General features: G+C 38.8%; 2 protein-coding genes across 2 annotated transcripts; one reads left to right on the forward strand and one right to left on the reverse strand.

The window, feature by feature from the left end:
- Positions 1-850: 850 nt before the first annotated feature.
- Positions 851-16,374, reverse strand: prkg1l (protein kinase cGMP-dependent 1, like). The gene is made up of 20 exons (XM_041787972.1): positions 16,277-16,374; positions 15,163-15,355; positions 13,516-13,639; positions 13,155-13,321; positions 12,607-12,720; positions 9,390-9,495; positions 7,416-7,479; positions 7,041-7,118; positions 6,767-6,861; positions 6,540-6,605; positions 6,366-6,443; positions 6,177-6,273; positions 5,935-6,074; positions 2,357-2,446; positions 2,110-2,251; positions 1,866-2,029; positions 1,647-1,769; positions 1,343-1,405; positions 1,185-1,251; positions 851-1,103 (listed from the first exon to the last, which is right to left on the reverse strand). The coding sequence occupies exons 2-20, from the start codon at positions 15,350-15,352 to the stop codon at positions 1,020-1,022; spliced, it is 2,052 nt and encodes a 683-aa protein (XP_041643906.1). The 5' UTR covers positions 15,353-15,355; positions 16,277-16,374; the 3' UTR covers positions 851-1,019.
- Positions 16,375-20,879: 4,505 nt separating this feature from the next.
- On the forward strand, positions 20,880-26,106 carry ubl4a (ubiquitin like 4A). Its single transcript, XM_041787845.1, has 4 exons — positions 20,880-21,081; positions 22,147-22,252; positions 22,390-22,607; positions 25,510-26,106. Exons 1-4 carry the CDS (start codon positions 21,034-21,036, stop codon positions 25,615-25,617), a joined length of 480 nt encoding a protein of 159 aa, XP_041643779.1. The 5' UTR covers positions 20,880-21,033; the 3' UTR covers positions 25,618-26,106.
- The last annotated feature ends 177 nt before the right edge of the window (positions 26,107-26,283 follow it).

Below are 26,283 nucleotides of genomic sequence, written 5' to 3' on the forward strand. Positions count from 1 at the left end.
CTAAGTGATTTCAAGTTTGCTTAAAAAAAGGGAATGTAGGAACTCAAATGCTAACCTGCCTCTTCATCTGCTAATTAGAGGCTACCAAGGAAGTGCAGTTGCTGCTGAGATTTTTTTTAATAAACTACAACAGTGTTTTCGTTAAAAGACAGCTTATTGTCACTGACAGTTTAGCTGGGAACACGCTCCACAGTTTTCACCTTGTTATTAAAAGTGGTGGATTTGAATTTCTTCTAAAATCAGTACACGTCCTTGGTCTTTGTGACATTCAGATTTAAAAAAAAGAATCAACACGCCACTGAATAAAATCATACGCCACTAGACCAGGTGCTGTGTCCTACCCCTGTACCCTAAACCCCAAAAAGGTGGTTAACTATTTAAAGCTGGCCCCCCATGTACATTTTTACTGTGCATGTTACAAACAATTACACCCAAACAATACATATTACTGCGAGTATCATATAAGCACAAGTATCATATTTATGACGTTAAGCTACTTTATTTTGAAATTAAAAGCACACCCTTTCCTGTTTTCCTTCTTCTGCCTCTCTGTAATTCCACGCTTTCTCACTGGCTCTGACGTCACTTTTAATCACCATTTATTGATACGTTGTGGGAGACATTAGATAATAACAGAGTTGTACAACACCTAAAACAGTGAACCTAGTGATGGTAAAAATGTAGATTAAAGAAGAAATAAAAGACAGTGTTTCACAGCATGTTATTTTGTCTTAAATTCACTCACAGAAAAAAAGAAAAAGAAACTTTAAAAACTTCCATTCAACAGCAGCATCACAAGAGTTTATTTTCTCTAAATGTACAGAGATTTTACACCAAAAACAGTCGGATATAGTAGGCAGTGTGGTTGGTTTGTACCTCAATATTACTGACCTCACTGAGAACAGTCAGAGTATAGTTGATTCTGAATGGCAGCACGACTGAGGGCAGTGGATTATTTATAAGGACTGACCCTTAACTAAAAAGTACTCACAGACATTTTTCTCATTTTAATCCATCAGTTAGAAATCTTCCCAGTCACTGCACAGCTCCACTGAGCCCTCTGTATAAAGTCTACATGTGGTGCTGTTTAAGGGATGTTTCACCTGGAAGACAAAGAGAAGGGCATTAATAACTCTGGCATAGATCAGTTCATTACAATAAAACAAAAAATGATCATGTCTTACTTTGGGAATTAGTGGTGGGTTTAATGTTCTCATACAAAGTCCGTCCCAGTTGAATCCGTCAAACCACCTGATTAAAAACAGAGCATCAAAACCTGTAAAATCATGTTTATCAGTGCCTCAGTGTGTGTGTGTGTGTTTTCCAGTGTGATAAATCTTACTTGTGCCTCTGAATGTCCTTGGCCCCATTTCTCTGACTGCCCACTCTCTCCGAGGGATTGCTCCTTGGTGATGGAAGGCAAACAAGAACACACCAATAAATAAACAACGAATTAATAATCAGATCCTGTCACTCAAGATGAGGTGTTGCAGCACAAATCATGTCCAATACACCTGCAACATTTAATGATATCCTTTCTGTTTGTTGGGGCGAAATAGAATTCAGAAAAAGTGCTAGAAAATAGCCAGAAGGCATTATGTCCCTCATTCTAATTCATGATGCTGAGTTGGTCACATTTACAATACCTGCACAGCTTCTTTATGAGACTGGAGGCACTTTTGCTGATGGTTTTTGGAAAGTCAATGTAATCGATGCCCCGAATGGTGGCACTGAGAACCTTCATCACGTCAGAGTCGCTGAATGGGAGTCTGCAGAGGAAAACATCAACCTATCACCTTCATTTCAATACATAACCGAGTAACTGAGCTGAAAAAAGGTAGGCTGAAGAGAAGCATAAAACTCACCTACCACTCAGAAGTTCAAACACAAAAACTCCAAGTGACCAGAAGTCTGCAGATAAACCGTGGCCTTTGTTGAGGATGATTTCCGGGGCCATATACCCTGGTGTACCACAGAATGTCCAGGTTTTCTTACCCACCTCCACTTCCTTTAGACATCTAGAGCCAATCTATACAAAGCCGATACCAGTTAATTTGATTATCTTTGGTACAACTTTAGTGGCAGTTCAAGAAGCTTTAACTGCAGTACCAGTTTAGCATAACCACGTTGATCCAGAACCACATTTTCAGGCTTGACGTCTCTATAGATGACACCTCGGCAATGGAGAAAGGTCAAAGCCTCAATTACACAAGCTGTATAGAACCGGGCACTGCATTCATCCAGATATCCTCTGCAACAGTGATTACAACAGCTATTTGAGCTTCAAAGACAGACATGAAAATACCATCGTGATGAGAAAAATGGTTTTGGTCTTAATGTTTCTGTTTAGACTCACCGATCTTTAAGCAGACAGCAGAGATCTCCACCAAGACAAGCTTCTGTCAGAATGTACAAACACGAAGTGTCTCTGAAGGTTTTGTGCAGCCTGTAGTCATAAAAAATGTATAACAAGTTAAAGGGAATTCTTCTTTTTGTCATCCTCAAATCTTTATTTCAGTCAGGAACACTCTTGTCATACTATTAACCGTTTTATTGCAAAATAGATAAAGAGTTTTACTACAAAAGATGCTCCCAGGGTTATAGTCAAGCAGCATGCTTTGACTTTCCAGGGAGCACATACCTAGATAGATACATTTATGACAATGCAATGAATACAATCAAATTAGTTCAGAAGCAATTAATCCATAGTAGCATGAATCTAAATATGAGGGTGCAACAGCTTTAAGCTATAACGTAGGAGGCTGGGGTGGAGGAGGTTAACCTTTGTCAGCAGCAGCATGCATCAACATTAATGCAAGCAGGGATTAGTGAGACGGACGTCATATTTGAATGGACTGCTGTGTTTAGAGAAAGAGCTGTGATTGGCTGTGGGAGCTGGCAGGCAATATTTGGGATCAGCTGATCACAGCTGGACGTAGGACTTCCGTGTCCTGCATGAACTCATTCTAAGCTTCATTTGTTTTGGTGTGTAAATCAAATTAAGATTAGATTAAGATTAAATGATCATTTAGGTCTTATTAACAATATCCTTTTCTTTTGTTCCCAACATGTATGTATTTGATAGCCTATTAGTAAGTATATTCCACAGCCACATGGAGGTGACTGAGGTATTCTAGTGCATCTGAAAAAAATAGATATCATAAAAAAATCAATTATTTTCCCTGTGATTCAAGAAGTGAAACTTCTATATATTCTAGATTTATCTCATAATGTGAAATATTTCAAGATTTTTTTATTTAAATCTTGATAATTATGGCTTTCAGATGACAAAAACAAAATATCCACTATCTTGGAATATCAAAATGTCACAAAACATCAGTCCAGAAAAAAAAAAGGATTTATAATACAGAAAAGTTGAACAGGGTAATGCTCATTTAAGCACTCAATACTTGGTTGGAGCTCTATTTGCACAAATTACCACATCTATGTGGCATGGCATGGAGCCAATCAGTCTGTGGCACTGCTGGGGTGTTATGAAGCCCAGGTTGCTCTGATAGCAGCCTTCAGCTCGTCTGTATTGTTGAGTCTGGTGTCTCTCATCTTCCCCTTGACATTTCCTCAGAAATTCCCTGGGGTCAGTTGGCTGGCCAATCAAACACAGTAATACTGTGGTCAGAAAACCAGTTTCTGGTAGTTTTGGCTTCACTGTGGGCAGGTGCCAAGTCCTGCTGGAAAAGGAAATCAATATCTCCATAAAGCTTCACAGTAGATGGAGGCATGACATGCTCTAAAATCTCCTGGTAGACAGCTTACAGAGTTGACTCTGGACTTGATAAAGACCAGTGGACCAACAGCAGCAGACGACTTGGCACCTCAAACCATGACTGACTGTGGAAACTGAAAACACTGGACTTCAAAGTGCCTTGAATTCTGAGCCTCTTTGATCTTCCTCCAGACCCTGGGACCTTGATTTCAAGATAAAATGTCAAATTCATTTTTATCTGAAAACAGAACTTTAACCAGGTCATTCACACACACGCTGTAACATTTTCTGTGGTTCAGGAATGGCTCAACACGCCCCTCCTTGTGAAGCTTCCCTAAATTCTTGAATCTGTTTTGTTTGACTAACCTCTGAAGGCTGAGCGTATCACTATTGCTTGTGCACCTTTTCTCACCACACTTTTCCCTTCCAGTCAACTTTCCATGAATATGCTTTGATACAGCCTCTGAGAACAGCCTGCCCTTTCAGCTGGGACCTCCTGTGGCCTACCCTCCTAATGGAGGATGACAATGATTGTCCTCAGGACCATAGTCAAGTCAGCAGTCTTTCCTATGATTGTGGTTGCGTGAACAGAGAATGAAGGCTCGGGAAACCTTTGAAAACTGGAGTTTGACAAAATATTTTAAAATACACAGAAGTTTCACTTTTTAATTAAATTACAGCAAAAATTTAAGTTTTTCATGATGTTCTAATTATTTCAGATGTACATAAGCTGCATGTTTTAGGGGCTGTTGTGTCATCCATCTCTGAGTTTGATGCTAATGTCATGTGTATTGACTTGTGAAAAACAGATGCAAAAGGCCTTTAATTTTGATTCTCAGGCAGGGAAAATTAGTCTCTCCAAGGCCCCTGAAGCAGAAAGTTGATGCAGAAAACCAAAGCCTTAATCAATAATGAGCCAATAAGCATGTGTTTATCATGCCAGCTTATAGCTATGTTATGCCTCTATGCCTCCTTTTTGATAAGCTGCAGGCTTTTTAAGACTTAAAAGAGATGTACCAATTTGTCCTCATCCTTAAATATAGACAGGATAAGGCACAAGCAACATTTCAGTCATAAAAGAGGAGGACTTGTCACACCTCCACTGGCTCTCAGCTACTTCTGTTTAGTTACAACAAGCACAGCATCACACTTCTTTGAGAGCAGGAGCTTCTCTACATGATTTTATATTCACGAATTATGGCTGACAGGTGGATTTCTGTAAAACTCATTCCTGATAAAAACTGTTTCAGTCTTAATCGTTTTGGGGTTGCTCTAGAAGGATTTAAAGAAAAATATATTTTCCTCTCACATTTCAAATGTAATAATCAGGGGACCTGATTGGAGGCTGTGGGGGTCTGATGTGGCTGTGGGGCTGCCAGTTGATGATCACTGGCATGGAGAGAGGGCCCAACAGCCGGCTAGCAGATTTCTTTAAACAATTCAAAATGACTTTTCATAAGTGTATCATCATCACATACATGATACATCACCAAAAAGCTCTTATTCCCAGGTTCTGACCATGCTAACCATTCTATGATAAAAATCACCACAGCAGCCACAATAAATGCATTGTCTGACTACAAACAAATAATGATAAGTGACATGGCTTGCCATTAGAAGCTCTCCTGTACTCTCCTGACCATAATATTCTATCAAAAATAGTCCTGCTGCATCAGAAAGAGTCCCTACAATCTAAATAAGGTCAAATATTTAGTCCAAAAGTAGGATTACATCTATAAAGACCCATGTATCATTTCAAATTTACAGTTGTTTTTCTTAATAGGCCAGTGTTTGCTGCATAATGTTTTAAAATGCCTGTTTTTCCTCACAAAAACACATGTAAAAAACAAATTGCCTGTTCTATTGTTATCAGCCTTAAACCTGAACTAGCTAAGGCTTCATCCTTTGGTCCTGTTTAGTTTTCCAGCTAAAACCTCACAGCTACAGTCACCTACAGACCTCTATTTCACAAAAACAAATTCAGATGTGAAATTTTTTTTGTTGTATTTCATAACACCAACAGTAGCTACAGAGAGTCTGAAAGTTTGGGAAGAGAAAAAGCTTCAGAGTGTTACCTTTCTATAGACATCTTGTTTGTGCTTGTACTACAAATGGTTCAAACACAGCATTTAATTTAATTTGTTTATTCCTGGATAGGCCTTTTTGACTAATTTTACCCATAATTTTGAGGTATGTTAAGGAGCAGACACCTGGCTATGAAAGGACAACGAGCCTCCATCAGGATGCGACCCTCTTCCAGGATGTGCTCCCGCTGGCCATTGTTGAGAATCAGCTTCTTCTTGAGGACCCTCATGGCAAACAGGCACTGACTGTAGCTTCTCAGTTGCACCTGAGAGAGATTACATTATAGAAACATGGAATCTAGAAGAGGGGCCAACATCACAGAGGATCACTGTCATTGTGAGCAAGCTGCTATAAGACGGCGCCTCACCAGGTCTACGTGACCAAACTCCCCAATGGCCAGAGTGCAGATTATCTGGAAATCACTTAAAATGGAAGATGAGAGGAGGTCAGGATCCTTATCTGACCTGCTCATAGAGAAAACAGAGGTAGAGTTAATCCCCAATAGAGGCTGACTGTGCATTAAAGCTGTTGAAAATTATGCTTTAAAGCCTCTCACTCAATTTTGGATTCCTGACTTTGCTGCAGCTCATGACTGCGGTCAAAAACCAACCCATCGATGATTTCTTTGAAGGTCCTGAAGCAAATAAGCACTTTGTTATCTTCCCATCTTTTGGAAAAGACAGTAAAATAACGCTTAAATCAGTTTTAAACTTAAAATTTATTTTTGTACTCTCTGTCTATGACTAGGCATGTCACATCACCAGAGGCGATCACATTCACAGTCCGAGCATCCTCTCTGAGCACAAGAGAAAAACACAAAGATTTTAAGGAATGAATACAAAAATAGGATGCTACTGATTCCACAGAGGACACTTTTGACCATCATGGACTGCTTTCATTAAAAGCTTCTCTGTAATCTGCATAATTTCCTCTCTAGGTGCAATTTTTCTTCCTCACCCCCACAGAGCTTTTTCTCCAAACCACTGTCCGTCACAGAGCTGAGAAAGGACAATCTGCTCATCATGACCTGGCTTCTTTTCTGTCACTTTCACCTGGCAGATCAAAACAAGAGAAAAAGGAAGGGAATGAGAAAGCAATGCTGTGGGAGAGAGAGATGTAGAGGTCAATTATCAGCATCCCAGAGCTGTGTTGACATTTTGTCCTCTACAATCTCTGTCTTTTTTCTCTGGAAGCAACGTTTCATCTGTGCAGCAGTCAGACACATCTTTACCTGGCCTTTGCTTATGATATAAAAAGTGTCTCCTGTGGACCCTTGTCGAATGATATAGTCACCATCAGAGAAGTGGGTCTGTGGAAACAGAAATGAAAGATAGAACAGCCAACTCTGGGGGAAATAAAAGAAATGTCAAAAAACAGAGAAAGAATCAGAAGAAACTGGCTTGTAACAAATAAAGATTAATTCTGTTCCATACAAGCACACACTGATGCAAAACAAAGAGAGCTGATGGGAACTCATGTAAACATGATTGTTTACAGGCGCTCCATCTGTGTGCACACATAATCTTCCGGCTGTATAATGTTTGAATAAACAGCTGAACTGATGGTTACACAACACTGCTGCAGGTTTTAAGTATTTAATCTGTACCTGCTCTGTGAGATCACACAGTTTCATGATGACATCCTCTGGCAATGAATGCAGGAAGGGAACGCTGCAGACACAAATCAAGCAAAGTGGCAGGTTTGAAAAGGATTTGATTTTTTTTGACTGCTTCAGAAAAGTCAGAGATGCGTCAAAAAGATGGTAAAATTTTGGATGGTGTGATAATCCAATATGTGGCATTATGGTGTTTGAAAATTGGCGTCATCTCTAAAACAGGGTGATTCAATAAGGTTGGAATGACTTTATTTGAACAATCAAACTGTTTTGGATTTTCTCTTCTTCAACTGACACAAGTACGCTTTCACAGTCTCTATGTTTATGAATGTCTCTTTCCCTTTTTGCATAAAATCCATGACACAGCTAGTGATGCTGATTTTGCTCTGCCTTGATCTGTACTAGCCTGGGATATGGGGTCAACCCCAAAATGTTCTTGCAGCAATCACCAGAGCCAAAGTGGTGTAACTGGACACACTTTCCCATCCATTTGCTGGTGAACAGTCTGTTCTCTGCATCTGCTTTTTGTCTTTTTTAAATAAAAGATATTTTGTCTGGTTTACTGGTTAAAGCCAGGTGCACACTGCAATCTTCATCCTACTCCAAAAGAGTCGGGGTGGAATTTCAGCAACAACACGACCATCACTCCCGATGTATGTGCTCAGGTGGTCCGATTGTTAGCCACAACCCAGAGTGCTCACTCTGAACCGGTGAAGTCGGTACAGACTGTAACAAAAGTCAGTGAAGTTTTCTTATAAAAGTCCCACAGACACCAGTTGAAGTCATATCTGCTGTCTCATTTACACTTCAAATAGCTACAAGCAGCAAGAAAACTGTTCTCATTATGTCCCTCTTTCTGACACATACATAGCATCACCAGCAAACACAACAAGCAGCTAAATAACAAATATTCAGCTGGATTTCTGTTGGTAGGCCTATTCCTGCTTGCCTCTATTATAGTTAGTGTAGGTACATCAAAAAGACATTCCTGCTGTTGGGCCGTGTCCGGAGCAGCTTGTTGGGTTGTGTGAATGATGCACGATCAGGCTGGAAGTGGGCCTGACTTTAAAGTGACTCGTTAAACTCAAAATTCACATCTGAAAATTGCACAGTATATGCCCGGCTTTACCTGCTAGACCAAATGTGTAAGACACTGAAGTGGACAGGGGTGTAGCTAGGGATTTTAGGCCCCAGTAAGAATATTACACAGGACCCCTCTTAAGTTGCTAGCCAAGTAACGAATGTTGTGTCATTTTTACAAATATCTATGCATTTTAATGTATTTTTGAACCATAATTTCCCGATTTATCAGCAATACTTTTACTATGGTTAAATTAAACTTACTTGCATTGTTTTGCAGTGCTGAACTTTGGACAGTTTTAAGGGAGGAGCAGCCCCCCCCCCCCCCCAGTATTTTGTTTTACTCTATTTGATGCAAATTCAGTCAGTTGATCAACTAATTTAGATGATCAACTGACTTTTGATTTAATAATGACATTAGTTATTGAGAAAAACTGAATAAAAACACACTTTTCAATGCAGGCTTCTCAAGGGCCCCTCCCTACTATGGGCCTGGGTAATCAGTACCCCTTTTCCCCCCGTGCTACTCCCATGGGAGTGGTAGAGCAGCACTTGGGTTAGGCAGGAATGAGAGGAAATAAAGAAACAGGAATTACTTGCAACATATTGAGGTGGGACAAATAAATAATGGAATTAATGTGACTAATAATCATCCAAATATAATATATATACATTATCTTATTAAAAATCTTGTACGGGTCATTTTTAAAACCCCTCTAATCTACTCAAAGGGCCATTAAAATGGCTTCAGAGGCCTGACCCAGCCCCAGGGCCTCCTATTGAATAGCCTGGCTCTAGAAGATGCTGTGCTAAAGGTGCTGCAGTAAAAAACAGCTATCTGAGCCCACTATGTGTTAAATCAGGTGTATCAGCTGTGATGTTCACCTGCTAAGCAGCTCCATCGAATGAGAGAGGCTGTTGAGTCCACTCTGCATAAGGACAGTCTGGTAGCTCTTGCGGTCGATAGCCCACAGCTTGCTATCGGTTTGAGCTGCAGATACAAAGACAGAGGCGGAGGAAGTGACACTGGAGCTAAAATTGAAACACAATCAAGATGCATCTATTGACATAGCTGGTAGAGCAGTTTGTGATGGATGCGGGTATAAAAAGCTTCAGCCCGAGGAGCAGACAGTAAGCTTTCCATGCTAAATGCCCCCCTTGAACAGTAAAACTAATCTAATGATTATTTCTTCCAGGCAATGTCTTTTAATTTAAATCAAACTGACTTCCCTAAATATTATTACCCTCTCGCTGTGAAATAGAGTTTGAAAGAGGGTGTTCTAAATTAATAATGACCCGTATTGATTGGTTCACTGAAGCTTCCTGCAAACGGACGTTGATATCCACTAGACAGTCTAATTAGATCAACCGTCTGATAGCAACGCTGCAGCCCTGATTTCTCTATTCCCCCATTCAGATCTACCTCATCACTTTTTTCTTTTACCATCATATGAGAAGCATTTCAGAGCTGCATATGCATCCAAAATCTGTGCAGGATATTTTTAAACAAGTGAAATATTTTGTGACCGTGTGACTATGTAGCCCTGTTTTCATCATCACTTTCATCACCCTTAAAATGAAGCAGACCACAGCCTCATTGATGGTCTCAGGTGGCAATAAGGAGCTTCCCATCAGGAGAGGGATAAATACAGCATGTTAAGGTCAGATCAAAGAAAAGCGCCGACAGAAACAGATTCAGAACAAAAGGACAACAGGTCTCTGAGATCAGCATTCTTACCCTTGAACAGATAGTAAAGGAAACAGTAAATTGGAGAAGCTGGCTGGTCGTGAGATAAAGAAAGCAGTTCTAAGTCGGAATAAGATGCTTTGGGACCAAACCAGGCAAATAAACTGTTTTTTTCTTTTCAATTTAAACTTCTCCCAGCCGTTTCCACAGCCAATTTATTTGTGAATGGGGGTCAGATTCACATAGCGATGGCTGAGAAAGTTTTCCCAGAGGACTCTGGGATCAGCTGCTGGAGGGAAATGACAGCACACTTTCATTTCTCTAAGGAATAAGACTAATTCCAACACCAGTAAGGCATCTATGATAGATTATTATCAAACCATGATAACAGTGCTAAGGGAGCATGCAAATTATCCCAGAAAATGGTTCTTAAGATCTATATAGGGGTGTTAAAATTAATCGTTTTTGCAGTACATCACAATGCAGACACACTGATGCAGTGACAGAACATAACTAATTACTGTGCACTGATGTTGCATGCAGATTTTTCAGCCAAGCTAAACCCATATAATTTATTTAATGTGGTTTACAATGTAAAGCCTCTTAAGGCCTTATAACAGGCCAATATCAGACTGTGTGAAGCTCCAGGGCTGAAGAAGCAGAGGAACAATTTCAGAGAAGCTGATTGACCTGTAGCAACAATAATGCCAATGTCAGAGATAAGAGAATACTTTGTTGTTAAATGTATCATTTTAGTAAAGAAATCACGGTTGAATTGCTGTTTGTCAGCTGCAGTCACCACTGCCGTGTAAACATGTTGAATGTGGGCCCGTCTCCGCGTAGTAAGCATCACACAGCAGGTAGGTCATGTGATGCTTTGTTAAAACTCCACAAAAAGTATGTGCAGTACAAACTTTGTAATCAATTCAAAAGGCAAAGTTTTAATGATCCCCTTATCGTGTTGTTGGCCTATCACCACACATACCCAATGGCGCACAGAGACATTAAGCTCATATGGAGTTATTTGGGGAAAAAACACCCCTCTCCATGCAAATTGACTTCATTGCATTAGGTATCTAATGATGAGGTCGGTAACAGCACTGCATAAATAAGGTAAAAATTAATCTACTGTTTGATGATGGAGCTGCAGCTTTATGATGCACAAACTTTCCGGTGATCAGGAAACAATTTCCCCTTTGTATGCCTTTAAAATTAATGTCCCACATGGAAAAATTAAACATCAATTCTAATTGCTTTCATTGACAACTCCCAACATAATAGGCCTACATACACTTGCTCTTAAACAAAGACCTATGTATAAACTATTATTACAACAGTGTATTAGGGCCACTCTAGAAAAAAAAAATAATAAAGAGGATCGGTTAATTTTCAAGAAAAAAAAATCAAAATCCTTATGTTGAAAAAGTTGTACATTTAAGGAGATTTTTTTCAAATTTAAAAGCAGTAAATGTATGTAAACTAAAAATGTAGAATTTTTGACACTATAAACTCTAAAAATGTAAATTCCAACCAGTGTTTTTTTAGATGGCTTCTTGTATTGTTTTTTTACTTTACACTGTTGTAAGCTTACAATTTTGAAAACCAGACCTTCAAACTTTTGAAACTTGGAACTTTCAAGTTATTTCTTGCAAATTTCCAACTTTTTAAAATCTGAAATTTTGACTTTTATTTCTTGAAAATGTATGGCTTTGAAATAAAAAAAATGTTGATTTTTCTGCACAAAAATTAACAGAATCTCTTCTTCTTTCCATCTTGTAGGCTGTTCCTAATATATTATGTTTCTAATCATGGTTAAAAAAAAAAAAAAAATATATATATATATATATATATATATATATGTATATATATATATATATATATATATATATATACATATATATATACACTATACATATATATAGACACTGATTTCTACAGCATTTCCTAAATAACAATGAGGGAGTTCATAAAAAGTAGGCATGTGCGGTAATATAGAAAATTGAGGATTCATCCCATGAAATCAGTGACAGGATGATTGGGATCAAAACCAATGTTGAAACCGGTAAAGATGCACCGCCCTAATCTGTTAATGCATGTTAGATTGCAGGAAAGGAGAAAAGACAGTCAGACAGGTAGAGGAGCATAACAATTTCTAAATTCCTCATGACTCTGGGAAAGCTGTTTGAAGCTGGGATGTTGTCTAAGATCTTGAAACATCTTTGATTTTAAATTCAGGGGACATCTTCTGTCCGCTGCAATGAATCTGCTTTCCTGTGATTTGTGTTTAAACAAGAATTATTTATATCCTTCCAAAAAAACAGATGTAATTAAAGTGAAACTGCACCAGCCTTTTGATGTGACAGATCAGGAGCGATGTCTGAAAAAGACTAAGGCAGCAAAACAAAGCTTTGATACCTGAGACAGAGAAGGTGTGGGTGCAGCTGTAGAGAAGAGCCAGCTCTCCAAACATGTCTCCTGGCTCTATTGTGAGAAGCTTCAAGCCATCTTTTGTCACGTCCAGCCTCCCTTCTGATAAGAAAAACACAGTCAGCAAAGAAATAAAACACAATTTTACAAAGAACTGTTATGTGCTTTCTTTTGCTTGTACAATCAACAGATATGTAATTGTCTCTGAGCCAAACAAGCCCACAAAGGACGACAAGAGAATAATAGGTAGCAGACACTCTTCATTAGCTGTTGCATTACAAATGCAGCCAAGATTCCTGAGGACAATCAAGCTCTGATAAACTGCAGCCAGGCCGAATCAGAACCTCTTTTCTCTTGTCTTTTGTGTTAAGCTGACATCTTAACAGGAAACATCAATGTGGGACACATGCTCTTTCCTAAAGTGTGGTTTTCATGCTGTAACATGCAGCCTGATAACTAACGATAATCTCATTGCATTGTTCTCATGCACCTATCTCCAGGGAAATTAATATTAATATAGCTGTAAACAGATTTACCTTCTACAACATAAGCTTGAGCCCCGTTGGTCCCCTCCTGGATGACATAACAGCCCTGATTGATGGTGCTTGGATACATACAGGCTGTGATGGCAGTGATCTCTCCTTCATCAAGGTTCTTCAACAAGTCATTTTTCAAAAACACTGCCCGAATCAGTCTCTGGGACCTGAGGGCATGGAGAAAAGGTAATGATCTAACACTGAAGCTCACGTTTTCAAACACTTTCATTTAATGTGAGACTGTAGCCACGATCAGAAATAAATTGAATCTGAGTATTGAGGACAAAAGAATGTGATGCTCAAGCATTTTAAAGACAGATTTAATGGCTTCAGAAGGAAAGGGAAAACTGTGTGCTCTCACTCCTGACTTTTGTCACAGCTTCTGTGTGAAAGCACGGCCAGAGTCACCGGGTCCAGAGTGAGGTGCTCGGATATGATGGTTTTCCTTTTGATAGCCGGCTTGTGCTCTGTTTGTGCTGAACAAGCTACAGGAAAAACACACAGTTAGTAAGGGTTCAAAGGTCATATACAGCCACCTGCTGATGCTTTAAAATGAATTAAATAGGGCTGTCAGCATAAATGCATTTGTAAAGACACGATTAAGATGCATTAACTCTTGGATACCCAAGCCAATTTTAGCTTTTTTTGGTCCACCTGTATTTTTAATGCATAAATGCATGTAGAATATCAATCTTTTAAGCACAACCAAGATGTAGACATCTATTTTTTCAGGATAACCTGAACTAGCAGAATATGCAAGCTGCAACTATGTCAGATGGATGTATCAAAAGTTGTATGACCAGAGAGACGAAGTGAAAGAACAATACAGAAATTTAATTTCATAGAATGTTGTAATAATAACAGACAGATCAACAATGAACAAGACTTTTCACATCTGCATTTGGTTCCTTCAGGCCTTGTGTATCAGGAGAAAAATAATCCTAACAAACATACAGCAAAAACTATCACTATCATTAAAAAAAACAATTCACATAACATACATGTGGTATTTCAGTGTGTAAAATGTCTTTAGCTGACCTGAAATCATCCAGGCTCTATAGTAAAAGTTACTAAGCATCCTGGAAGCCTACCAAATAGACAAGCTTCCCTTAATTTGCAAAGGAGATGCAACAGGGTCGCTTGTTTGCTTGTTTGTTTTAATCTTTTACTTAAAATAACTAATATCAAAAAACTTGCCTAATACAGAAGCTAGCAAGCAAGCTAGCATAGTTAAATGCTCGTCAAGATGCTGACTAGTGATTGGATGAGAGGTTAAGCTGATGACTTCCCCTGATTGGAGGGCGGGATGTGCCTTTGAGACAAAGTTGAGGGCACAAAACACCAATGAGCTGATACCAACACTGCTAAGTTTATTATCCCCCAAAAAACATTATAAATAGTTGTAATATTGTAGCTTTGGCAAGGGGATTTGTAGTATCAAAGCTCCGAATACACACAACGCTTTGTGAGATATTACAAACAACGCATGCGCTTCTGCTTGGAATCATTGGCGATGCAGCGGGGTTTGGAGGATCAACTGCATGCATTATTGTCCTTTTCAGCACACTGTAGTTATCTTCCTGCAGCAACAGTGATTACAATAGTCACGCCACTGTTACCAAATGTCTCATTTCAGTTTAAAAACTCACATACAGCTTGTTAGACAAGTCAGAAGGCACCCTGTAATATCAAACATCTCACCTTTTTACTGTTATTTCCTTTTCAATCCATAGCAAGTCTCTTTTTCCATGGCATAATCTTTGATCTACCAGAGTTCATCATAATCTTTCAAAATAAAAGCAGGTCTGAATCTAAACAAGAAGGTAACTACTCTTAATTTAAGAAGGTAAATCAAAATTTAATCTAAAATAGTTTCATGTTCAAATAATGGAGTTTGAAAATGGGACAAAAAGGAGATAAACTACAATTATAATAATAAAATTCTGAGATTAATCACCACTACAAATTCTAACTGTTGACAGTCCTATTAAAGTATAATGCAGTTTACCTGCTCCAGCGTCAGAGGATCCTGGGAGAGGGACTGTTGCTCGGTAACGATCCAGTTCTTCCTGCAGTCTCCGAATGAGTTCATCCTTCGTATCTAACTCCAGCTCCAACTCATCTATGAGAGTGTCCCGCTGGCGAAGCTCCTCAATCTTAAGTTGTAGGGCAAACTGCAGGTCCCGAAGGGTACCCATTACCTACAAACAGGCACAAAACAATGCAGGATGCATCTCTTTCTGGCATACACATACTGTACATCAAAATAATCCCATATAAAGAGTGGGTCACAATGTTATATTTGGATTTCTGTCTGCATTAAATCTCTTTTGCAGCCAGATTCTTAAAGCTGGACTGATAATCTCATTCATCTGCCTCTCTTAAAATGATCTATATTTGAATTTAAAGTGCAAATGATGTAAATGAGGAATCAGTATATTTGCTACAGCTTGGTTTAGAATGCACAGGAGAGTTTTCTGGATGTTTCTTACACATATCCACATAACTGCTTGATACAGAGACAGAAATACAGGCAGGGATGCATGTTAGGAATCTAGACTATAACACTGACAAATATACACACAGGTAGTGATATCAAGATAATAAAAAGTTTGATGACATTACTTCAATTGGCTGAATGAAAATGTCAGGTAAATCCAATGGTACATTTCCTGTGCAATAAAAAGAAGAGCATGAATCTTTTCCTGTTGGAGATTGTAATACCTCTCACGGCACTTGGTTTTGTTAGCGTTCATGCACAAATACAGCATGCCTATTCAATCGCTGTGTTAGTCTACTGTAATAAGATGTAGAAATTCAAGGGCACTTTTAAAATCACCACAGGAGTGCTAAAATCAAATAAATGAAACGCCCCAGACAAGGTCATCACAGGCTTTTCATTAAGTCTAACACAGTTTGCGTCCCTGAAGGAATAAAATATAGATGTTTTCATTTTGGGTCGCACGTGCGCCTGAAGCCATACCCGCACATAGAGCCTCTGTATTCAATGAGTGGTGTCGTATAAAGAGAAAACGACGTTTTATGCCTTAACTAAACAGTTTGGAAACAGTGATTGATGCTCTCCCCTGTAAAATCACCGGACAGTATTTCACGTCACTCACCTCATTCAGCCGCTCTGCCCTCAGTAAAGTCCTCCTCACTTGTCCTCCACAGATTTCTCCCCGCGTGTCAACAGACAGCCCGCTTTACAGGTGCTCATCTCCTCTGTACCCGCCCGAGCGAAAGATGCTCCTCTTGTTGCTCGAGGCTGGTCAGAGCTGGGCACAGACAGCGGGTAATCACATGACCAAGACAGAGGAGACCATCCGGGAGGCTGTAATGAGAAATGCAGCTGCTGGATGACAATTGGGTCAGAGGGTCCTTGGGGTATTTCCGAGCACATGGGATCGGTGTGGGTTTCGGGCACACAGAGTGGTGAGCATCAATCACACAAGTCCCCTGTTGTATGGCACATGACAGAGAGATGAAAGGTCGACTGTGTGAACTCTGCTTTAAGATAACCTGATCACATACATGCTGACAGCCCTAATACTAAATTCAAACAAGCGTTTTTTTTTATTTCAGGATATGTGATATGGCCAAGAAGAACTACAACAATATATTTTCATCAGATATACTAAAGGTCTCTTAACCATTATTTTTCAATGACAAAGGCCTACGTCACAAAGCCTATATTCAATTAAATAATTTGGGTTATGTTCATGTTGTAAAAGGCTGTTTGACCTAAAAACTGTTCCTGGTTATACTACTTCAATAATGCGTATCATTGAAGTTTTAATAGTTGGCTACTATGCTAACCTTGCAAAGCAGATGGATAGATCTCCCTGTTTCTCACTGGCAAAACCATCTTGCAAAGCTCCCATCTGAACGTTTAGGCCCGGTTAGAAAGTGACAGGACCAATCACTGTCTATGGGCAGTACTTTCTGGCTTGGTGTTCATGACATAAGCAAGCAGCAACAAGAGGTTGACTTGGTGCAATTGTAGCAGAAGCCATTTGCATGGATGTTGCTGATGCGCCAGTTTTATCAGAACTTGACGACATTTCTTCGTTAAAAGAAGAACAAAGAACAGCACTGAGTTGTTTTCTTTTCAAAAACAACAAAAGTCTTGTACTGACATGTCTACAGCCGCCATGGTTCCCTTTATGAAGTTCTTTATGGAGTTTACTCCTTTGGCGCAGCTTAGTAGCGACTACGTCACGTGTTTTGTTGCTCTGATTGGCCCATAAAGATGTGACAGACAGAACGTTCATCCAATCACCCTCTGAGTTCTTCTTCTTTTTTTTTTTTTTTTTTAGGCTCTGCCCTTTCCCAAACGCTGCCTGTAGGTGGTTTCCCAAATGGATGTGTGAAACAAATCCAGCTGGCGTGGCAGGTTACCTGTATGCTGAAGTCACATTAGGAATATATGACAAGCACCTTCATTTTATCAGAGAAAAAACCAAGAAGGCTAACTGTGTAATATTACTGACACCACACTTCAGGATTTTTTGGGCAATAAAATATTGAAAAAGCCTTGAAACAGGATAATTATAGCAATAAAACATGTGACAGCCCAGAATTATGAGGCAACATTTTAAATCATAACCAAGTATTTGGCAAAAGATAAGTCAGTTTGAACTTGAGATGGGACAAGCAATATACTCGAACAAAGAGATGGTGAAATATTCTTCAAAATAAAAGCACATCATAAACTTTTGCCACATGTTTTTCCCAGGCAAACATTTGTGGCCCACTAAAAATGGCCATGCAACAAAGGTTATAATAGTTTTGGATTTTTCATTAGTTTCTGTTTTTATTTCGTTGTCACCTTCTGTGTTTAATTTCAGTTAAGTTATTAGTTTTGACAGCTGGTTTGTTAGTTTTTCCGGATAGATGTCGGGGCTGAGTGAACGTCATACATTTTTAAAAACATATTTAAACAGGCTATTTTTCACTTACCATTTTATTTACCTAATAATGCTGTTTGAATACAACTCCAGACATAAAACAACCACTGGGTGAAGTCTTAACCAATCAGATCAGGCAATTTTACACTCCCCAGACTTGGGTGTCGGTGCCAGTCAGTACGGTTGTGTCAAAGACTAAAACTAAAGATATTTTGTCTCCATTTTTATTTTATTTTAGTTAGTTCTGTAAGCACACTATACAGTTTTAGTTTGTTGTTTTTTGTTTGTTTTTTTTGTAAAGCTTAGTTTTTATTTAGTTTCTGTTAGCTAAAATAATTTTTTAATTGAAGTTTTAGTTATTAAGTTAGTTTTATTTAGCTATAACAATTTTGCTTGCAACCCACTTCTGGGTCAGTACCCATCTGTTGAGAAACATGGGCTCACATGAGGCTCTGGAGGAAACAAAAAAAAAAACAAAAAACAAAACTCTACTTCCAGTGACGCTTTTACCACTAAAATCTCATGTCTGCCTCTCACTAGAGAGACTGAATAGAATGAACCAGGCAGACTAAAGGGAATGGACTAGATGGACAGAACGGAACAAATCAGACAGACAAAATGGAATAAAATATATAATTCAAGTCAAAAACAACCTAAATTTTTGGAAGGAATTAATACAAAAAGACAAATAACAAAAACCTGACCTTTTGTTTTCATTTTAACATTCAGTCTTTTTGGGTAGAAGTCTATATGAGTGTACACTATACTGTTTTCACAACATTTGCTCACCTTTTCATTCAAAAATGCTTAAAGTCTGTTAGATTATAAGGACATTTCCTGTGCACAGCCCGGACTTTGGCTAGACCATCCCAAAACCTTTATCTTGTTTTGGTGAAACCATTCTTGTGTAGATTTGGATATATGCATTGGGGCAATTTCAGACACTCAGTGTGGAAATTGGCCCTTCATTTTTAGCTTTCTTGCAGACACCTGAAATTTTGTGCCAAAACTGACAGGAATTCAGAACTGATCATGGATCAGTCCACCTTAACTTAACCCCTAGTTTCAGCTGAAGAAAACAGCTTAAAAGTATGATGCTGCCCCGCCTTATATTGCTGATGATGTACACTTTTGTTTTTGTTTCAAACATAATGATGGCCAGAAAGTTCAACGTCTGTCTCATCAGACTATATCACATTTTCCCACATTGCATTTGGGAAACCTATTGTATAATGTTGTCCGTTTTTCTTCTTAAGAAAATGCTTCCATCTGGCAAAATCAGTCCATAACCAGACATTTGTACAAGACAAAAGACCCATGGTGAAGCATAGTGGGGACAGCGTCATACTCTGGGGTTGGTTTTCTTCAGCTGGAGCTGGGGTTTTATTTAAGGTAGATGGATTTATGATCCGTTCCAAATACCAGTCAAATTTTAACACAAAACTTTCAGGTATCTGCTAGAAAGCTGAAGATGGTTTGGGAATGGTCCAGCCAGAGCCCAGACCTAAATCCTGCTGAATATCTGTGGGAAGACACAAAGTGACTTTGAACAGGAACTATCCTCAAAATCTGAAAGATTTTAAATTAGGAGTGGGACTCAGCCCTCTCAGGGGTTACTTTGTCCTCTATATGTGCAAGGCATGCCTTAATATAATTTAAAGTGCTACATCGGCTGCATTTTTCAAAAGCCAAACTTCCAAGAATATTTCCTAATTGAAGCCCAATATGTGACAGGTGTAAACAGACTTCTGTTACAGTATATCATATGTTCTGGTCATGTTCAAAACTTGTCCCTTTCTGGTCATAATTTTTTGACACCATCTCAAAGTCTTATGGCTGCATGGTTGTGCCCAGTTTTACTGTTGGTATCTTTGGTGTTTTCTCAGCTCCGGCAGGAGTGGACTTTCCTCCTTACTTTCAGAAGGTTGTTGCTTTTTCTTCTTTAATTGCTAGTTCTATTCTGTTTAAATGGAAAGATGAAATTCTTCTATCACACAACCAATGGATAAAAGATATGATGCAGGATATCAGACTGGAAATAATAAGATGCTCCCTAAATGGATCTACTAGCAAATTCTTTAAAACCTGGGACCCACTCATGAACTATATTAAGAACTTACCTGACCTGAAACTGTGAACTTGTATTGCTACAAGTGATCTGTCCTATTAACATTTAACATTTATCAAAAAGAGTGTTTTTTGTTTGCTCTTAGATGAGGATTTGTCTGAATGTTATCTGTATGTTTTGTTTTCTATCCTTGATGGTTTCGCATGAAAATTGGACGATTTGTCCTCAATTTTTAATTCACGTGTACTTGTCAGTGTCATGTTCTGTTATATGAAACTTGTTTTTAAATAAAGTGTTAAAAAAATCTGAAAGATTTTGAGTCCTTTGAAAGGAAGAGTTGGAAAAGGTTGCCAGTTTGAGAAAGGTTGCACTGATAGACTCCTGCCCAAAAGAATGAATGTAATGAAATCAAAAGGTGCTCTAATAACGTGTTAGATCAGGGGTTTGCATTTTTATGCAAGCATATGTTGATATTTTAGTTCGTTTATTCCTCCTAAAAGATTTCGGTTGTTTTTTCAATGGATTTATAAGAGTTAAATGTCAGATTAAAGGAAGAAAAAGTTCTGAAATTATATATCCTAATTTTTTACGTCACGAACTGTAGCATTTTACCATGGGTGTGTAGACTTTGGAGCCACTGTACCTTCATCGTCATTTCTGTTTTTGGGGCATATTCCACGTGGAGCAAATGAAACTCCGGCCAGAGGGTGGCAGCAGTGTCCTCAATCCGGCTGCAACCATTGCAAATCCCTGCTGCCGTAGAAGACGATGGGCTGTTGACAAGGGAAGAAGCCCTTTGGCTAACTCGAGCTAGCAAAGTAACGCTATTTGGTTAGATTTTGTTTTTTAACACCTGGACGTGTAAATTTGTGGTTGTATTTTGTTTACACTATCATAGAAAATGATCCTTACCGTGAAACCGCTACAAGGAAAAGAATGCAGTGTACAGGTAAGCTGAGGACTGAATGGCAACCAAGCTCACCGCTAGTTGTTAGCCCGCTAACGCTAGCGTCATTAGCAATAGTATGTAGCGTTAAAAATAGCAAGATTGCTACCTTGTTAGCCGTGTCACATGTTGAACAACACGTGTTTTCATTGTGTTTAACTAAGCTGTTGTGAAATATAGCGTTCAGTAAGTAAATTTGATGTAGATATTCTAAGGATACGTCACATTTCGCTCAGTCATGGATCAAACCCCGGTTAGCTAGCCTACTGGCCCCATCTTTCAGAGGTACACTAACGTTTTCGGGATTTTTCTTTACGGTGTCATTGTCCAAAAAGCTATTTCTCAGTTCTTGTTTAGTCCAGTAGGTGACCCCTAGACTTTTAAATGAAAATGTTAATGTTAGAAGAAGAACACGCCGAAAGCTACACATTTGTACACACAGGCAACAACCTGAGAAAGAGAGCGAGTTTATCTTGTTTGCTTGTAATATTACTGTAGTGACAACAGGACAGAGTGTTGAAAATACATAAATTTTTAAAATTCATCAGTGTTCTGCTGCATTACTGTAAACGATCTATTGAAGTTATATATAATTGCGCAGTATTAATGCTGTAGCAACTAGAATCTAAAACATTTGATATGTTGAGAGGTAATTCACTCACCGATACAGGAATTACAAGAGAAGGGACTCAAAGCACTATGCAAAGATTTAGTTGTCAAAACAAAGTGTAACACCCATCTTTGCTCCTACTTTTTAATGTGTTTGACATCTGACATGTCTCCAGTGCTCTTTAAACAAACACCACCACTATAGCCCAGCAGCTTTTTGTCCCAAAGCAAAAGAGCCAGCCTTTTGATGAGATTCTACAACTTTGCTCACCCTGTCTGCACGAATTACCGCTTTATTGTTGCTCTTTAATTCAAAGCAGGTGCAAAGGAAAAGTTTCACTCCACTCTTCCACTCTTCTGTTTGATATCCTGCAGCTAATTAGAAAAGGAGATTGTCTGTCCAAATATACTTCTTGTTGTGATCGGTGTAAGTGCAACATCACTTTGTTGTTCTTCCAGGTGACTGAAGATGAAAAGGTATCCAAAGTAAAGGAACTTGTGTCTGAACGTCTCAACATACCAGCAAACCAGCAGCGGTTGCTTTATAAAGGAAAAGCACTTGCAGGTATATTTTTTTCATCGGTCAGATGTTTCATAACCTTTGTGCAGAAGAATAATTGCTTGATCCACAGATCTGCCTAGTACATTGATTAAACGTTTAAATTTTTGATGATTGCATGCATACTCTATTTCCTTCCTCAGATGAACACAGATTGAGTGATTACTCCATTGGGCCAGAGGCTAAATTGAATCTGGTAATCCGTCCCTTGGGAGAGAGGACTGGAGCATCAGGAATGGCTGCCAGCAGCAGCAGCAGCAGTAGTGGCTCACAGGGACGAGTGTGGCAGACTGTGTCAACTATCCTTGCAAGACATTTTAGTCCAGCTGATGCAGCAAAGGTCCATGAACAGCTTATTAAGGTATATTTGATTATCCATTTTACAATGATATGTATAGTTCCTAAATTGTTTATTTAAAGTTTTTTTGATGAAAACACTGGTGGTTGGAGACGTAAAACAAAAGGGCAACATCAAATCCATGTTTGGAGACTATTGGCTCATACTCTGTGTGTTGAATATACATGGGATAGTGTTGTCAGAAGTAAATATTTGTCCATACATGCAAATACACAGACATAAGATAATTCACAAAGCCAAGAGGGCAAAACAAACAGAAAACAAGATAATATTTATATTATTAATAATAATAGCTTATTTGGACCAGAATAAGACACTCTGTTATCCTTTCCAAAGAACAAACTTAGTGAAGTAAATAGCAGTGCTCTTCAGTATTGACCACATGTCCTTCCTTTTGAAAATAAAAATAATCTAAAAAAATAATTATTATACAGTTGGACAATAATTTTAACAATTGGGCAGCTCCAGAACATTTACCCCAGTGTTGCACCAACAATCTTTCTCAACCAGCATCTGATGTTTAACTGCCCTTTCTGTTAGTATCCATACCTACTTGAATTCGGAGGTCTGGTTCTACAAGGGTATATATTCATATTTGCTGTTCACATCTTCTAGAAATATGACAGAGCAATTCAACTGTTTTTTTTTTTTTTTTGTCCTCTTTAGCCCAATTTCAGTATTATATCCTTGATACATACAGTGCCATAAAAAAAGAGTTTGCCCCCTTTCTGATTCTTGATTTTTTTGCATATTTATTACACTTAAATGTTTCGGATCATCAAACCAATTTTAGTATTTCACAAAGACAACCCAAGTAAATACAAAATGCAGTGACTAAATGATGATTTTATTTGTTAAGGGGAAAAAAAATCTTAACCTATCTGGCCCTATGTGAAAAAGTTATTGTGCCCCCTCTTGCTAAATCATGAGTTAAATGTGATTAACCACAGTTCTGGAAAGCTGAGTTCAGTTTTACTGGCCACACCCAGGCCTGACTGTTGCCAGATTTTTTGAATCAAGAAATCACTTAAATAGACGCTGTCAGACAGTGAAGTAGGCTACAAGATCTCAATAAGAAACGCATCATGCCGTGATCCAAAGAAATTCAAGATCAAATGAGAAACAAAGTGATATTAATCTATCAGTCTGGAAAAGGTTACAAAGCCATTTCCAAGGCTTTTGGACTCCAGCGAACCATGGTCAGAGCCATTATCCACAATTGGAGAAAACTGGGAACAGTGGTGAACCTTCCCAGGAGTGGTTGGCCAACCAAAATTACTCCAAGAGTGCACAGACAGCTCATCCAGGAGGTCACAAAAGAACCCGGAACAACATCCAAAGAACTGTAGCCCTCACTGGTCTCAGTGAAGGTCAGAGTTCACAACTCAACCAAAAGAAAGCCACTGGGCAAAAATGGTATCATGGGAGAGTTCCAAGGCCAAAACAAAGAACACAAAAGCTCGTCTCACATTTGCAAAGAAACATCTTGATGATCCCTAAGACTTTTGGAGAAATATTCTGTGGACTGACAAGACAAAAGTCGAACTTCTTGGAAGGTGTGCGGCCTGTTACATCTGGTGTAAAAACAACACCGCATTTGATAAAAAGAACATCACGCCAACGGTCAAACGTGATGGCAGTGTGATGGTCTGGGGCTGCTTTGCTGCTTCAGGACCTGGATAACTTGCTGAGATTGATGGGACAATGAATTCTGCTGTCTACCAGAAAATCCTGAAGGCGAGTGTCCAGCCATCAGTTTGTGCCCTCAAGCTCAAGCGCTCTTTGGTTATGCAGCAGGACAGCGACCCAAAAACTTCAGCAAGTCCACCTCTGAATGGCTCACCAAGTCAAAGTCTGGACTTAAATCCAATTGGGATGCTGTGGTGTGACCTTAAATGGGCAGTTCCTCCAATATGGCTGAGTTAAAACAATTCTGCAAAGAAGAGTGGGCAAAAATTCCTCCACAGTGATGCGAAAGACTCATCACCACTTATCACAAATGCTTGATTTCAGTTATTGCTGCCAAGGGTGGCACAGCCAGTTATTAGGTTAAGTGGGCAATTATTTTTTCACACAGGGCCAGATAGGTTAAGATTTTTCCCCCCTTAATAAATAGAGTTATCACTTAAAAACTGCATTTTGAATTTACTTGGGTTGTCTTTGTGAGATATTAAAATTGGTTTGATGATAATCCAAAACATTTAAGTGTGATAAATATGCAAAAAAATCAGGAATTAGAAAGGGGGCAATGAATGAATGAAATGCAGTTCTGTTAGGGATGCACAATATTATTGGTATGATATTGGTATTAATTTCTGCCTATATTTATAGCTGATACATCGTCTGCGTATATCAATGGTGCATATCAGTAGTGTAAATCATATATTGACCTTTAATACTGGCAAAATGTATAACTGTAACATCAGGTATAGGTGGTTGCCTTGAAGTCACACACCCAAGGGGGCCAACTGTGAGCCCTGAATATTTCAAATGAAGTCCCTAATGTAGGAAAACTACTAGACTGTCTACTTCCCCCTTTCCTCTCTCAGCTCTGCTTGACTCAGCCTCTCTTTTCACAGGAGACGGTTGGTATATTTTTTTAAAATATAGTTGTATGTATCTGCATTGGTACTGGCTAAAATTAGTTTGGAAATATCAGATATTGGCAAAATTCCAGTATTCTGCATCCCTGATTTCTTGGTATTTTTAGTGTTTAAGATGGCCAAATTAACCTGCTAGGTGAAACTCCTCGATTGTATAGATAATAGGGACCATCACTCTTATCCTGTATGTCTAATTCAAATTTAAGGAATGCAAAAGGTGGTCAGATTAAATTTATTCAATTTTTTGAATTGATGTACTGTGTTAACCTGCTGTGTCTTGATATGTTTTCTTCTTTTTCCAGGATTATGAACGATCACTTCGGCAGCTTAGTCTCGATGACATTGAGCGCTTGGCAGGAAGGCTGCTTCACCCTGACGGCGAGGGCATGGACACCTCTTACATGGACTAAAAATTATTTATTGTGATTGTTTTTTGAGCAGTGCTCTGTGCTTGGGGATGCATACAGTGTTTAGAGTGTGGGGCATGGAAAAATACACTGAGTTTTCTTGCAGAGGGCCCCATCTGTGTGCCTGATCAGTGGCTGAGTGCACACAGATAGCACTGACTGTTGATTATCTCAGCAATAGGGCCTTCTTATTCAGGACCAAAGGACTTGGATAAGGAGACATGGCCACTTCTATAGGTCCCTGTCATCGATGAAGCAGTCACTGACTCATGACCTGATCAACATAAAAGGAGTCCATTTGTGCTGTTGGTTTTTGCAGGCTGCTACAACTCCCAGTTGATACTAACATCTACTGTAAAGTATTTGTTAGTATGGTGACTTGTTTCTATGAATCATTGTGAGGAGGTGATACATGTTTTATTCTTTGACTGATTTTCATTGTATGATTTGTAAATATGTTTATATATACAAACATTAAAACAGTAAAAAAGAGGTGTTAATTTTCTTGGAGTGTTCTTTGCTGATATTGAATGTGTTATTTTTAATTAACTGGACTTGATAAGGAATGTAAAGGAAACTAAAGCATTGAAAAGTAGAAGTGGTTTAACATGGAAAAACTAAAGTGGGTGCTAGGTCTCGAGGGACTAGGCGGGACCAAATGAGGGAGTA

The sequence above is a fragment of the Cheilinus undulatus genome, linkage group 5, assembly GCF_018320785.1.
Source record: "Cheilinus undulatus linkage group 5, ASM1832078v1, whole genome shotgun sequence".
NCBI lineage: Eukaryota > Metazoa > Chordata > Actinopteri > Labriformes > Labridae > Cheilinus > Cheilinus undulatus.